Source organism: Carassius carassius, chromosome 17 (genome assembly GCF_963082965.1).
Source record: "Carassius carassius chromosome 17, fCarCar2.1, whole genome shotgun sequence".
NCBI lineage: Eukaryota > Metazoa > Chordata > Actinopteri > Cypriniformes > Cyprinidae > Carassius > Carassius carassius.
In genome coordinates this window covers 21,731,690-21,748,549 of record NC_081771.1, presented here as the reverse complement: position 1 = coordinate 21,748,549, position 16,860 = coordinate 21,731,690, and the positions used below count along the sequence as shown (strand labels likewise).

General features: G+C 37.3%; 1 protein-coding gene across 1 annotated transcript in view; it reads right to left on the bottom strand.

Moving 5' to 3' along the window:
• Positions 1-2,807: 2,807 nt before the first annotated feature.
• LOC132091008 (uncharacterized) overlaps positions 2,808-16,860 on the bottom strand; it is a 31,399-nt gene continuing 17,346 nt past the window's right edge. The window contains exons 2-5 of the mRNA XM_059497796.1: positions 7,047-7,208; positions 5,268-5,304; positions 3,099-4,208; positions 2,808-2,921 (exon numbers count right to left, since the gene is read on the bottom strand). Coding sequence (XP_059353779.1) covers positions 2,875-2,921; positions 3,099-4,208; positions 5,268-5,304; positions 7,047-7,208 — 1,356 coding nt within the window. The 3' untranslated portion in view covers positions 2,808-2,874. The remainder of the gene's footprint in view (positions 2,922-3,098; positions 4,209-5,267; positions 5,305-7,046; positions 7,209-16,860) is intronic.

The following is a 16,860-nucleotide window of genomic DNA, read 5'->3' as shown; positions in this document are numbered from 1 at the left end:
CCATTTCTTTTACAGTCTATGGGATAGCTCCAGTTACCTCACCACCTCCTTTTGAGCGGCTGATCGCTGTATTGCCACCTGCTGTCTGCTGAAATGTCAACAAGTGTTGACATTTCCCAACATCACAGCAGTAATGACTTTATGAACTACTTTATTTCTAAAATTGATACTATTGATACTATTATTGATACTACAGTGCACTATAGATCCCCTGAGGAACAGTTCCACTCATTCTCTAGAAGAGGAAGAATTGTATAAACTTGTTAAATTATCTAAACCAAGTACATGTATGTTAGACCCAGGGGCGTAGATTAATATCATGGAAATTCGTCCGCACTTTTTCAGTCAAATGTGTTCGCATAGAGGTTTTCAAGAGCTGGTGTGAATAAATAAAGATTTAAACTCAAAGAGACAGGATAGTCTGCGCATGACCTGATATTTTATTCGGGCCCAGAAGACGAGATGAACTTCACGTAGCGCTAAACACTCGCGAAGTGTGTGTTACATCCTCGAAGCCGGAGCGCGCTCTCGAGAAGAAAGTCATAAGAGGAAACTCCTAATATGGGCAACAGCGTCCAGCTATCGCTGTATGAAAAGTTTTTTTGACAGAACTGAAACTTTAAATGATTTTTCAAGTCATCTCCAGCAGGTGATAAATACAGTATATGAACAAAACAGTGCTAATTGGCATAGATTTATTACAGTATAGAAACTATTCTGCCTTATTATGTGATAAATAAGTGTTTGTAGTATATATATATATATATATATCATTATTATTTGTTATTGTCCAGCAGTTATAGATTTCTAAGCCAATTAAAAGTTAGAAATTAGAGATTAAAGTTGCCTATACTGTGCACTACCAGTCAAGTCTCTTCTGTTCACCAAGCCTGCATTTATTTGAGCCAAAGTACAGCAAAACAGTAAACATAAATATTTTCACTAGAATATTTAAAAGATATAGATGTAATTTAAATACTGAATATAATTTATTGAGATTTTAAAGCTTGCTAAATAAAAATATTAATTTCTATAAATTTATTTTGATATACTGTATAATGTTGCAAAGGCTTTTTATTTCACATAAATGCTGATCTTTGGATCCTTCTATTCATCAAATAATGCTGAAAAATGTACTCATGTTTTAAATATTGACAATCAGCATATTAGATTTTATATTTATTAAGGATGTCACACTGAAGACTGGAGTAATGATGCTGAAAATTCACCCTTGATCACAGGAATAAATTAGATTTTAAAATATATTCAAATAGAAAATAGTTATTTTAAATAGTAAAAATATTTCACAATATTACTGCTTTTGCTGTATTCTGTATCAAATAAATGCAGGGTTGGTGAGCAGAAGAGACTTTTTTAAAAACATAAAAAATCTTACTGTTCAAAAACTGTTGACTGGTAGGCTATAGATTACAGAAATTTTATATTGTATTATTATATTGTAATGTTTAATATATATATATATATATATATATATATATATATATATGTGTGTATAATTTCTGACCCCCTCAGTTCTGAAAAGATGGCTACGCCCCTGGACCTTATTCCATCTAAGCTCCTAAAAGAGGTGCTTCCAGAAGTCAAGACCACAGGAAACGGATGATTATTCTGCACAATCTGACTTTGCTGCAGCCTGGAATTGAACTACTGGTTTCGTCTGGTCAGAGGAGAACTGGCCCCCCAACTGAGCCTGGTTTCTCCCAAGGTTTTTTTCTCCATTCTGTCACCGATGGAGTTTCGGTTCCTTGCCGCTGCCGCCTCTGGCTTGCTTAGTTGGGGACACTTCATCTACAGTGATATCGTTGACTTGATTGCAAATAAATGCACAGACACTATTTAACTGAACAGAGATGACATAACTAAATCCAATGATGAACTGCCTTTAACTATCATTTTGCATTATTGACACACTGTTTTCCTAATGAATGTTGTTCAGTTGCTTTTGATGCAATGTATTTTGTTTAAAGCGCTATATAAATAAAGGTGATTTGACTTGACTTGTCCTGCTGGTGAGGTGGAGCTGGTGGTGCTGCTGTGCATCGAGACAGAAAGTTTAGTATACAATTAACATACTTTTAGAATGTAGTGTTTCACTTTAACGTTTTGCTTTAAAATGACAAACATTCTTTATTACACATATCCAAAAAACCTTTTATTATTCAGATTACAAGAAATATAAAAAAAATATTTAACCTTAAAACTTTTTATTTAATTATCTTCCATTGACAGCTTCGTTTTGTAGATGACTGTTAATAACGGGTTTAATGTCCCACGTTTTAGGTCTTGCTGTGCAAAGCAGAAATGACAAAAACAGTTTGGGCCATCTTAAAAAGTATATTTTACATGCCTTGTTTTGATTTGTACATTATCTTAATGAAACCAGTAAAATTAATCAAACAAAAATCTTGACAAAAATCGTTTAAATGAAAACTTTCAGGCAGGTCACATGTACACTACAGCAAATAACACAGTCTAGGGCTTAAGATTTCTGACCAATCAAGCCTGATTTTGCACCCCTGGCTTACTTTATTCTTTTAATAAATAAAAAAAGGAATATAGAAGAAAGGTGTTTAAACAAAGTTAGCAGTTCAAAATTAGGAATTCTTTAAACATTTTCTTGAACTAAAGAAGTCTGAATTTAAGAGAAAAAACATCTGACAAGTGTACACACAGTTTTCCCTAAGACAAAAGCTGCTAAAATTACACTGGAAAACTTTTTCACTTTTTTTTTGAAAAAGCCATAATGAAATGTTCACACAAATTTCAAGATTACACAGAATTAAGACCACTCTGTAAAATCAATGCTTTACTTCCTCCTGCTGCATCTGAGAGGAGCTGCCTCTGTGGGGACATCTACTTTCTCAAATTTTTCACACTCCTTACTTTTCGAGTGTTGATTCCTGTGTAAACACATAAAACATTACCATTACACTCAACAGGTGAATAATACACCACAACATGAACACAAATGCAAAACAGAAAATCTAATTATAGTCCCAAGATGCACAATCAGGTTCATTGAATAATCACTTATTACTAAATCCCAATGTACAGGACAGAATTTACATTATGCTTACCTGAAACAGATGCTTGAGCCTTAGTAGGTGCTGGATCTGGTTCTTGGGCTGTCATTTTCTGTCCTCTTGCAACTCTATTGTAAGTTTTCTTGAGAGTAGGCTTAGCCTTTTTTGGTTCCGCTTCAGATGTTTTCTCTTTGGTGGAAAACTCTGCTACAATTTCAGAGCTGCTGGCTACTCTGCCTCTTCTCTTTGGTAAAGGTTCCTCATTTATGGACTCATCTGCTACCTCAATCGCCACATTACTTTTCCTTTTAAGGGTAGTTGACGTCTTGGGGGCAGAGGGAGCCACTGCCTTTCCTCTTCTCGAAAGCTTGATATTTTCATTAGCTGCAACAAATTCAGAATCTGCTTGTGCTATGGTATTTTCTTTCTTTGATCCAGGAGCTTTTGCTGTTCTCCTGGTATGTTTAACGGGCTTAACAGGCTTTTCTGATGAAGCCACATTTTCTGTAACCTCAGACTTTGCCTTGGTAACTGCATTACGTTTACGGCTAGACACGACAGCGACTGATGGTTCAGGGTCTGCAACACGATGGACCTCAACTACAACGGTCATTTTTGACTGTTTTGTGTTCCTATTTGCCCTCACAGATTTTACCATTGTTTCTGCTTGTTCTTCAGTTACAGGTAAATGTGGGCTAGTATCTACAGCGGGTTGGTCAAAAACCTCTTCACTCAGATTTTCCTCTTCAATTAATGACAACACAGCAGGTGCTTTGGCCATTTCCTTTTTTGATGTCTGTGCTGCTCTTCTTTGTCTGCCACAAATTTTGCTGGCAGGTGGAGACTTAATTAACTCCTTTTGCTCAGCAGTGGATGAAGTTGTGGTAGCTTCAACTGTGTTGCCATTATCAGACACGAATACAGTTTCTTCAGTCGGCTCCTGGGTTTTCTCATCTGCCCCAGAAGAAAATACTCCAATAGCTTCAACTGAAACTGACTCTTCATCCTGGTGAGGGTGTCTTCCCTGGGGAATTACAGTCTCAGTCTCTTTAACACCCTGTTTAGATTTAACTGCTTTAGCTGTACACTGGAGAGCCAAAGATTTTACAGTCTCCACGGTTTCAACTGGACAGACATTTCTTTCGTCACAGTCCTCAACCAAACCTGCAAGTGAAGAAAGTATGCAAGTAAACTTACAAGTAAACTGTGATGAACACCTAATTTCCCAAATTTGTAGGACTAAGAACAACAAAATAGATGAGAACAAATGTGAATTACACTAATTTATAAGGCTGTCCTCGACTAAGGATTTTTCTGGTCGGCTAGCAGTCATTCATTTTAAACATCAGTTGACTAAATGCATGTTCATTGTTAAACCATTATTATGATCCTTTATTTGCTTTCATCCTAATAAGTGCCCAAGCACACGCATTACCAAAGCTTGCCACAGTGAATCGGCAAAATTAATAATTATGAATGTCTCAGTGAAAAAAGGAGACTGCATTAAAAATTTTATATTTTGATCAACTAGTGTTTTCTTTGTTCATAGTTTAAGAGATAAAGTCAGCAACACTAATCTACGCAATAGTGATGTGCCTGTATGCGATTCATACCTTATACATAACCTTAGATTATATGTTTTAAATTTTAATTGGTTCACTTGAAAGTAGATAATTCGCTTTCTAAAGATTTTTTTTTATCTGTAAGGTAAAGATATATGCATTGTTTCGCTCTCAAGTCTACAGACAGAGACTGCAGAGAGTGCGTGTTTGATTTGTCACAAAATCTTAATTTGAATCATCATGATATAAATAGTTATACTGTATGTTCTCTGTCAAATGAGAAAACATTAACAGGGACTGTGCTTCAAAGATGAACAAAAAGTTTATGAGTTTGGAAAAATAAAATAAGAGGGAAAAATTAATCACCTTTATTTATATAGCGCTTTTAACAATACAGATTGCGTCAAAGCACTGAACAGTATCAAATAGTAGAATAGAGTGTCGGTAATGTATAATGACAAGATTAAATTCTCAATTTTCAGCTTAAGGCATTTGATTATTGAATGCACAGACACCATTGTCTAGGTCAGCTCAGTTTAAATAGGAATTAAGTTAATTAGTGACAGAATTATCATTTTTGGGTAAATGAAACCTTTGAATCTACATTACTTCCCAAAATGTATTAATGAGAACAAAAGTGCATTATCCAGTTTTAACTCACCTTCATTTGACATCAGTGAAGAACCAGACTCTACCATCTAAACATAAAATATAAAAAGATCAGTTATTTATATTTATAAAATTACTTATAATTAATTAATTAAAACCACATGATCACAATTAAATCTTACTGAATATGCATCTGTTAGAGTTTCTCTTTCAAATGAAAAATTTATGTGATAAGAGTATTCAAATGTGTTTGCACTCATCACATTACTGGAATGTTTTAAACTATTTTGCACTTAAAATGGGTGTAAGTATTGTTGCTGAGATGAGGTGCGGCATATAACAGAGAGCCTGTGGTAGAAGGGAGAAGATTTTTTCCACAGGTATTAATTTATTTGGAATGCCAGAAAAGCACGTTATACGCACATACTGTTTGCCAAGCAATGTTATTTTGTGTGGTTAGCAAGGAAAGTTTTCTTTAAAGAAATAGAACGTTGTTTCTGGTTTGTAGAATGTTATTCTAACGTTAGAATAACAAAGAATGTGTGTGTGTTAGGGTTTGCATAGACTAGTCGAGTAGTCAAAGTGATCGACTACTTCAACCACTAGTCGGTGCTGCCGGAAACAATTGACTAATCGAGCATGCATTAACCATAACGCATGCACAGAGTTTGCAAGTATGACGTGATTAAAGTAGGACAACAATATTGCGTGTAGCTGTTACTTTCTATGACTTAATCTATGTTGCATGTAAATATGTAATGTAATAATTAGGGGAGTGCACCCCACACAAATACCTTATTTGGAAAGGCACGGATAATGGCTTCAAAAAAGAATAATGGACAAGGAATAATTATGCCTGCATATTCGACTGAAGCTGCCACATTCTAGTGTTTGCTAGATAACAGCTTTTTAACAGCAATATTATACACAAACCTGTAAAGTGAATGAATGTAAACTTAATGAATGAAAAGTGCGCAAATGAAACACCGTATTGCTGTTGCCTTTCCGTGCATCTCTCAGAAATCAATGCTTGGCAAGAGAAATATAATTTATAAAAATACATCGTACACGTTATATTATTCGTATACTTAAAAAGGCAATGATTTAAACCTTAGGCTACGATATGATATGAATGAATGGAATAACACAGTGTGCTCACCAATCAAACAGCTGCGTTGCGTGTCTCAGTCTCTCAAAAACCAAATCAGTTCTCTCTCAAGAGTAGGCTAATAATCAGCTTAGATAGATACATTTTCTATTTGGCCTACATGTTTGCATCTTTATCTTTTGCTGGTTTGTAACATCACATTTGTTTAGTGAATTTCAAAACAAATTCTCGCTTAAAGAGTTCTGCATAATGAAAATGTGTGCTTTGAATTCATTCATTCATTTATGACATCTCTCTGCTTGCATGATAAATATGTTTTTAGAAGTTAAAAATTACTTTAGATTAATAGTCATAACAGTCTTATCAAGTAACTGTGCAAAGTTCCACCTGGTTTTATCAGAATGCAGATACAATTTTTTTGTCATTGTTACATACAGATACAAACTATTAAATTTCTTTTCATTTACAGCAGAACGTACCACGAGTAGTCGAGTAATTCAAATAAATTCAATGCACACAGATTGAAGCAGTTTTAAAGTCTGTGGTTCTTTTAACTGTGATGATTTTGGCTCACATTTAACAAAAACCCACCAATTCACAATCTCAACAAATTAGAATACTTCATAATTTCATGTTTTTGTTTGATATGTAGACACAGAAATACATTTAAAGAAACAATGAGAGATATCAATAATGTGCAGTGGTGGTGTGGTATGCAATGACCTGTTTCCTGGAGAGTTGAATTGAATTACTCATGCTTTTTCGAAGTTCCAAAGCTTCTTCGACAGAACAATACGCCTTATAAAATTTCAGGGCCGTTTGTGGCCTGTGGCACATGAGTGCCGTGGCATTTTGGACCTCTTTGTGACTAAGATGCTTCTGCACCTGTAAAAAGGAAAACAAATGTAAAGGCTATGTGGGACTTTTCAAATGTATAAATGTCAAAGAAATTCAAATAATAGTAAATAAAAATAACAATCACTGTATGAAATGTAAGGATGCCCCGATACCACTTTTTTCAAAACCTCTGCCAAAAACTCTAAGTATTGGCAGATACAGATCCAAATCCAGTAGATTTTTACTTATTTCTTTAATCAGTGTAGAATTTATTCATCTATTTGTGTAGAAGTGATAACTACTTCATATGTTAAACACAAACAATGAAATACAGACTACTTCATTATAAAGGCAACGAATTACCAAGGCAGTATATACAATCTACAGCAAGAATGGTATTATAAATTAGGTTTGTGGATAATTCAGCCCTATCTTATTCTTGAAAAATCTAGCATTCACAACAACTTGACAAAACCTGAACATTATTTAGTGGGCAACAAATAAAAGGTAAAATGGGTATGGTTGTAAACTTTGTTCCAGCAACACTAAATGTTTTGTGTGTGTGTGTGTGTGCGCGCAAGTTTTATTTGAGTCAAAAATACAGAGGTGTTTTTTTTTTTTGCATGTTGTGACGAGTGGGGCGGGGTCGAGGCCGGTGGAGTGATTGGAGATGAGCGACACCTGCTCGACCCACCGGTCTCGAGTCCCACGGAGGAGATGGAAGGATATAAAACTGGAGCGATGACAGTGAAGGACGAGAGAGGACCAGGCCTGGGCCTTAGTTTATGTTTTGGTTTTTATTTGTGCGCATCAGTCGTCTATGAGGGGCTGCTGCGCTGTTCTGTGTTTATTTTGTAATTAAAGTTTCATTTTGATTGTTCGCCGGTTCCCGCCTCCTTCTTCCCGATGATTATGGAGTTTGTATTATTACACATGTTCATCACACTTTGGGGATCCGTGGCCTAATGGTTAGAGAGTTTGACTCCTAACCATAAGGTTGTGAGTTCGAGTCTACACTGTTATCCTTTAGTTTTTGATATTTAACATGTTTGTGTCCTGCTGCGCATACCTGTGTTTGCTTCTGCATGTCCATGTGTGCAATAAGCAAAGTGCCCAGAGTATATATGTTGTGCCATTGACTTTAGACCAGGTAAGAGTTGGTCTCTGGTGCAATCTATTGTCAGTTCCTCAAAATAGCAACTCGCCAACAGTGTGACTGAGCACACCCATTTTTTTCAGACTAGCATGCCCATGGGCTCACAAATTGGTGCAAATGCATTTGCTATTTAAACAATGCGGCGCTGGACTGGACAATTGAGAACTGGGTTGGGCTGAAATTAGCAAAATCACTTGTGCTGCATTGCACTGGTTTGATTGTGCTAATGTGGAACTATTGCAATTACTTCACCACTCGATACAATATATTTAGTTTTTTAGCAACATACAGAATATTAAAATATACATTTTTTCTTTGTTTCCTAAAAAAATAAAGACTGACATCTGTAGTTAACCTAAATCTGTGATTAGTTATTTAATGTTAGTTATATAATTCATATACATATAATTTATATATTTTCATATTATTTAGTAAAATAATAACAAACATACACATCTTTCGATTTAATAATAACCAAATATGAAAGAAAAACAGAATGTGTTCTGACAAGCTTTGTGAAATTATACCATGTAAACATTTAAAAAAGTTTGTGCATCATGAACAATGAGTGATCTGCCTGCTACAATACTTTTCTCTGTAGTCCATCTTCAGTGTTTCTGGCCCCATTAACAGACTTAATATTTTCACTAAAATTACATTTTGGAAAATGATTGCATTGCAACACAGTTTGTGCAGGCTTTTGTACAAAAAATTATATTTTACTGTTTCTAATTTACTTTCTTAGACATTGTGTGGGTTTATGTATATATATATATATATATATATATTTTTTTTTTTTTTTTTTTTTTTTATTTAACTTGTGTTTCTCTCTCAATATGTATGTCACCTGGAATGCAACGAAGACATCACACAGTAAAACAAAGAGCCTTTGAGGTCTTTAGTGCGGGTAATTTACTCAGGAAAGACAGAGGGGTTATCCATAAATAAAGTTCTTTGACCTCACGGGTGTGAATATAATAAAAGCCCAGGGGGTTAGAAGGACCATTGTGTTTTCTGAAAACAGCTAGGTTTGGTTTATGGGCTTAAGTGGAAATTTACAGAGAAGGAGCCTTGTAAGAAGTGGGGGTGATAACAGTATAATAAGGCTGTCTGTTTTCATTGTGATTCAGGTCTGTTGTGTTTCAGGGTAGCTGCTGAAACAGTGAACGCACCTCTTTAAGGAAAATAAACTTTTTTCCTTGAATATAATTTGATTCCTTGTCTCTTACACTGAGATGCTATTTGTTAGTAATTGTTTTTGCCACAACAATTTGGTGTCAGAATAGTGGGTTCTCACAGTGGTTTCTTCTGGTCCTGAGCGGATTTGACGAAGTGATCATCTCAGAGCACCAGGATCTGGTCTTACCTCGAAAAAATGACTGAGAAGAGCCAAAACTGCTTTCAGGGTATTTCTGTGAACCATAGAACCATAGGACTGTGAACCATAGTGGCTGACCATCGCTTTGGTGCGGGCAGAGAAGGTCTTCGAGGGGTAAATTGTAACATGGGGAAGTCAAGTCAATTTTATGCCGTAAACTAGCTCTTAGGTGGACGTAAGAGCCACAGCTGATTATGTGAACTAGAATCAATCAAGCGCTGGAAAGCACTGAAGGGAAGATTTTGAGTAAGCTGAAATTACAGAGCATTTTTGCTAACCTTGCCGATTTGAGGTGACAAAATCGGATCTGTTGAAGACGTTTAACAGATTATAGACGTGCGTCGAAGGAAATCCAGAAGAGATAGAAGTCAGCCAACATGGGATCACCAAACACTAAGCTAGCTAATTTTTAAACACCAGTTTTCGGTCAAATAGAAAAAGAATTATGGGCATAAGTGTACACATAGAAAGCTTATCAAATATGATGATTTTCCTGAAGAAGGGACATTGAGTAAAGTAAGACTGAATGTTGTGAGAGAGTCAGTTGAAAAAAAAAAAAACAAATTGAATGGTTGTTGTATGTGTTCGTCACGTGAGTAAAGGATGTACTACGACTATAGGTTGTTGGTTAGGAAAGGCTGAAAGACGAGAACGAGAGCAAATGTAGAAAGAATTGGCATGTAGGGGTGAAATGAAAAAGATGAAAGAGAATGTGTGTGAGAAAACAGCTCCACCGGAGCAAAATACTACTAATGAAAAGTATAATTGTGTTTTCCAATATGAGATCGGGTCAGCACCGCCGGCTTATAAACATCACTACCCTGTGGCAGAGCTGACAGCCCTGAAACCATTCCAAAGACCAGCACAAAATGCAGCACAAGTTGCAGCGAGAGGAGCGAGAGAAGCGGCAGATGCAGCAGAGCACATGACGGAGAACAGGATGTTTTCGGGAACGTGTCTGAAATTGTTCCCAGCACAACTGATTCAGAAAGACCGAGCACCAGCAGGCCGAGAGTGACAAGAACAAAGACGATTAAGGTGCCGTTCACATGTCGCGCCTAAAAACGTGTGGAAACTGCTAGTCGCATCGCTTTCTCCTTCTTGGATTTCCAGCACTAAAAATCGCTTGCAGTAGCTCTGCTACTAAATTTATTTAAAAATGGCCATCCATATACAGCTATGGTCAGCTATTCCTTCATCTTGGCTGATCTTTCAACATTGTTACGGGAAAAGATGGAGCTGATTGGTTAGTTCTTGTCACATGACCTGAGGTACGCTTGCGGCATTCTGAAAGTTGAGGTTTTTAATGCGATGCGGTGCGGATGCGCCTGGAAAAAACGAGCGCATCACACCGCGTGAGCAGAATTTCATCCACGTGTGGACACTGAAAAGATTAAAGAGACGGAGAGCAGGACGGAGATGGTCCAGTTCAAGGAGGTTGGTGGCTGACTACGAGAAAGGGAAGTGAACATTTATTTCTAACACGCAAAAAACGCACAAACACTAACACATACACTGATTTACTTTCTGCTATCTGCAATGAAGAATCTGCTTGCAAATCTTTGTGTGTTTTGAACAATGTTGTGAATGTTGAAATTTTGGCAGTGTTTCTGATGAATGTTTAAAAAACTGTACAAAAGCACAGGGTTTTCTCAAATGCCAAGAAACCCAATAATAGTCAAGGGAGTAGGGCTGTCACTTTTTATTCGATATTCGAATATGCATTCAAACATATCCGTAATCGAACTATGAATAAAATATCTGTTTTTTAAAATGCCATGATTAGAGCATTTGTTTTTCCTTTTATTCTTTGCCATCTTATCCAATAGAGGGCACTCTAGACGTATTGTAGCGTAGGCCCATGACCAAGTCAAGTGAATAAGAGCTAATAGCCAGGCACGTCTGTGCGCTCCGAAAGTGTGTTCTCCACCGCGGGGAACATTGTAAATAAAAAGAGACCCGCACTTAATCCAGATCAAGTTGATAGACTGGTGTTTCTTGCAAACAATATTAAGAAATGAATTAGTCTAGGCTATATGCCTTACTACTGCTGCTGTTTAAGTTGTCACGTTATGTTTGTGCCTGTTCTGAATCTTTTTTCTTTTCTTTTTTCATTTAGCCTAATGTTGTGGGATATGCATAGTGGCACTTCATATAAATTGATATTCTAATTTGATAACCTGCTGTTTCAAACATTAAGTCAAAAAAAGAATAATCCAGATAGTCCTGTTTATGACTCACTGTTAAACATTTGTGATTGAATCTCCATTAAGGGCCGTTCACATATCGCGTCTTTTGCGCTCTCATGTTCGTTATTTCCAATGTAGGCGCGCGGTATGGGTGCTCATAATGGAAGCAAAGCGCACGTGGTGCGACGGGCTCGTTTTTCCCAGGCGCGTCCGCACCGCATCGAGTTAAAAACATCATGTTCGAATGCATATTCGAATATCAAATAAAAAAAGACAGCCCTAATTGCAAGCAATTTTTAGTGCTGCAAATCCATTTATCCTTTGCTGAAATTTCCACGTCTTTATTGAGAGAGCAGGTCATGGTTGCTTAGCAACAGTAGTGGGCACGTAGATATTCGAATATATTTGAATACATTGCATGATATTCGATATCCGTTCGAATTTTATTTTTCTCAAAAGTAACAGCCCTACAAGGGAGTAATAATTAACTTTTAAGTCAATACCAGAATACCAGAGCGCTTTACGACCATGTGACTTGCCATGTGTGCCAAAAATGACAGGAAAAGTGTTTGAAAGCACTTCAGCTTCAGGTCATTTGATCCCTCCTCTAATGGCCAGAGATTTAACTTGTGAATTAAATTTGATCCTCAGTGCCGATTCCTATGGAATAAGCATTGAGGAAGCACCACAAATGACATGTTCTACATTTGAGCCGCAGTGGCTTACGAATGGCAGATAAAAGAAGTTGATTGGGCAGAGATGATTTTGAAATTGGCTAAGCATCGAACAACACCAATCAACACAGAGTTTTTGAAGCCTAATAAAATGGCTTCATAACCGTGAAATTTTCGGTATCTTGAAACTGGTAATCGGCCCATGCCTACAATGGAATTATGTATACCTGCTCATTAGTGAACATTAACTAGTAGATAATTTATAGTAGTTCTTAAGCAGTTATGACAGAATTTATTAGTTATCGATTAGCTAACTGTTACTTATGGAGAAATACCTTTTAGTCCTTCAATAATGTTTGCTGGATGAACAGTTAAAACTTGCAGCTGATAAATAATTGTGATAAATCTATTGCAATTATTTATATACATTAACCTTTTGAGCTATTTTTTTCACTTTGTTACAAAAAGAACATTTTTGTAGCTATTAGTATAAATTATTAGTAGTACTGCACTTGCTATGGCTGGAACAGGGAAAGACCCCGGCTGAGACTCCAAGATTATAAAGGCTGTTTCCACCTGGTATTGAGATATGTTTTGGTCAATCTGATCACAATTGGACTAGGGCTGTGCAAATAAATGCTATGATCATGTGCATCTAGTCAGTAAAGCCGGTTCTGTGATTAGTAAGTTAATAATTAGTGTGCTTTCAGACGGAGTGGCATTTACTACACAGAGTCGTAGTTCACTGACAAGCTACACAATATCACGTTCATAATCACAGATGAATTTCATTCAATTATGAACTTGATTGCGTAGCCTATCAGCGAATTAGGGCTCTGTGTATTAAGATCTGCTCCATCTGTAAGCATCTGAAGGAGATTCACTAATAATCACAGAACCAGCTTTACTGTTTAGATGTGCATGATCATTGTATTGGATTAGTCGCATAGCTCTAAAATGGACAACGCTAAAGGTGTAGACAGTGTGTAAAATGTTTTGAGTTTGTCCACATTTGACCATTTCCAGACTTAGTGGAACATAAGTTTGGTTTGAAGATGAATCACATACCAGTTACAATGTTCTTTCAACATTCCTGATTTCTAACGCTCACGCACGTTGTCATGTGGCTGTCAGAGCAAAAAGGAAAGCTATTGTTTTCTGTATTTTTCCCATTGTTTTGTAATTTACATTTAAATAGTGCAAAGTTTTGTTCATTAAATCGAAATGATCCAAAAAACAAAAGAAAAAACATACAGTTTATCAAATAAAGGCACAAGTGTTCAAAAGTCAACAAGCAAGATTGATTATGACAGTAAGTGTAAATGAGTACATGTCTCCCTCATCCACCTGTGACCAAAGTTGACATACAGTAGGTGGCCATCCTATCTGGGGCTTACCGCCGCGTGTACCGCCGTAACTGTAATTCAATCGCGTGTTAAAATCATTCGCGAAACTACCGCCAGGTGGCGCAAAGGGACGGATTGCGAAATGAATGTAACTGTAAAATGAGATAAAAGAAGGAAGTAAAACAACAATAACATTATGATATAACATTGTAACATTTTAAAAAAAACATAATTTTTTTACAATTTGTTAATTTTTAAAATGTAGGATAGTCTTAGGCTACAGTCTACTAAACAAAAATTAAAAGAAGACCTTAACACAAAGGATCATATGCATGCTATTTTTATTAAACAGTAAATAAATACAAGGCCTATATATATATATATATATATATATATATATATATATATATATATATATATATATATATATATAAGCTAAATGTTTTAATTTCATTTTCATTTCGGTTCATTCTTGGTTTAAAAAAATCTTCAGGTTCCATATGCAGAGCGAAATGGGAACGGTCCAGCATTTAGCAATAATTAGTATTTAACTCTGTTATTATTCTTGATTTTTCAAACTACCAGCATTTTTGAATTATGCCTTATGTGTGACCAAAAATTAAGTATTATTTGTTTCAGCTGTTTGAGCGTGCTGGTGCCTCGCACACATATTCACTGGAAACAGCAGTCTTTAACCAGACATTCAGCGTGAGCACTTTGACATTGTTAATTATGATTTTTTTTTTGCTCGATACTGAAAGGAACACAGCCTATTTACCTCATGAATAATAGTTAAGCTTCAAATGGGCAACATCACAAATATGGAAACGTTTTGATTTCTCCCGATTGAGAAAGCCAAACCTTACCTTATGCTTAGCTTTAAATTATTATTATTTAGTTTTTTTTGTTTTATTACTAAGCCTATATTATTATAATAATTATAATTATGCAATTATATTTATCCATTAGAATCATATATTTTAATTATTGTTTTGTTCTGATAAATTTGATAAATTTGTTAAATTTAAAGGATTTGTTGTAAAATATTTTCTTATAGCCAATTTTTTTCCTCTCACAAACTCTGATTTATTTTTTAGCGTGTTTAAAAAAAAACATGCAGCAAACGAAAATAAGTGATTGATCCGTTAAAATGAAACCTACACTGTAAAGCATCATAGCCCAAATAAGTTATATGATCTTACTTTTCCTCTTTAAATTAAATTGCCATTTTAAGTTTTGGATACTGAACTTATGTTTATAAGTTATTGAAAATTTAAACAAAGTAATGTGTTGTCTTGACTTCTGAGTTTTGTCTGGCTTGTAAAAGTTCATTTAACTCGTGTCTGTAAGTTATATGTTGGGGGAGGGGCGATACACGGAGAGCGCGAAATACAGAGACAAGCCATCGCCATTTTGAGTTAATGCAGCTGCCTGGAGACCTTACACGAATTCATGTCGGGAAACAAAAAGAATGCGAGGAAGGTGTTTATTTTTTTATTTGTAATGATAAATAAATAATGTTGCGATTTATTGCATGTTAGCCAATTTGACTGTGCTTCGCGAATGTAATACGACAACACAAGTTTTTCCCTCGTTAATTCACTGTTCCTTTTCAGGAACTCGAGCTGCGTCGAAACGGAACGTTTTGGGGAACGTCCCTGACGAGACCGACTCTCAATATCGTGTGCAATCAGTCCATCCGAAAGGCGTGACGTCACGGGCGGGGTGACGTACCGACCAGGAAGCTATAAAAGCACGTGCCGTGCAGCTGGCTTCAGCTTCGAATCTGTCAGCAAGCGCTCTGTGTGTGCATGTCAAAAGTCTGTCCTGTTGGTCCTATTTATTGTTGTCTGTCCCTTAGCTTAAAAAGATCGCTAAAACAGCTCAATATGCCTAAGCAAAAGCAAAAGACCAAACATTTGAAGGGCGATTCCAAGCCACGTTACGGATTGTGTGTTCCTCCCTGCCCTCGCTACATTACGAGCGGGGATACACACAGGCTGTGCGTGGCTTGCCTGGGATCGAAGCACGCTGAGTCGGCTCTCGAGGGGGCCGACTGCCCGCATTGCGAACGTTTGCCAATGCGGACGCTTCGATCCCGGAGGGCTCTCTTCGAGGAGGGAGCCTTCACCAGCGTTCCTCGCGGTGCTGGCCCCGCTTCTGCCGAGGCAGAGTGGCTGCTGCACTCATGGAGTTCGCAGGTGGATCTGTCAGAAGGAATGGAGACGGGCCAGTCCTTATCTCCTTCCTCATCTGCCAGATCCGGTGCCCAAACCCTGGGTTCGGAAGCACGCTCGTCGGTTTCTTCCCCCCAGGGTGAGGGATCAGCTCTTCACCTCTCGTCCTCCGAGGAGGTTGATGTGGAGACTGTTGCTGGGGATTCGCCACCCCTGTCGCCCCAGTATGAAGAGCTTTTGGAGGTGGTCACGCGTGCAGTAGATAAATTAAAAATCGACTGGCCTGCTGAGAAACAGACTGAGCCGCAGAGAAGCAAATTAGACGAACGCTTTCTGCGGCCGAAGCAACCACCTCCACGTCGGAGCCTTCCGTATTTTCCCGATCTACATGATTAGTTATCGAGATCGTGGAATCACCCGTATTCGACCCGCCTCTTTGGCCCTGATTCACTATATTATGGCAACGTGATGGGGCTGGGAGAGCGTGGTTATAGAGCGATGCCACGGGTCGAACAGACGCTCGCGGGCTATCTGTCACCCGGTTCGGCCTCGTCTCTAAAGGCTCCGACATTGCCCACTAAGCCGCTTCGAGTTACATCATCGCTAGTGGGCAAAGGTTATGTGGCAGCAGGTCAGGCTGGGGCATGCCTTCATACTATGGCAGTCCTGCAAGCTTATCAGGCTGACCTGCTGAGAGATGTCGATGAGGGGGAGGGGATTAAGTCTGAAGATATTGAAGAACTCAGAAAGACCGCTGATCTCTCCCTCCGCGCCACTAAG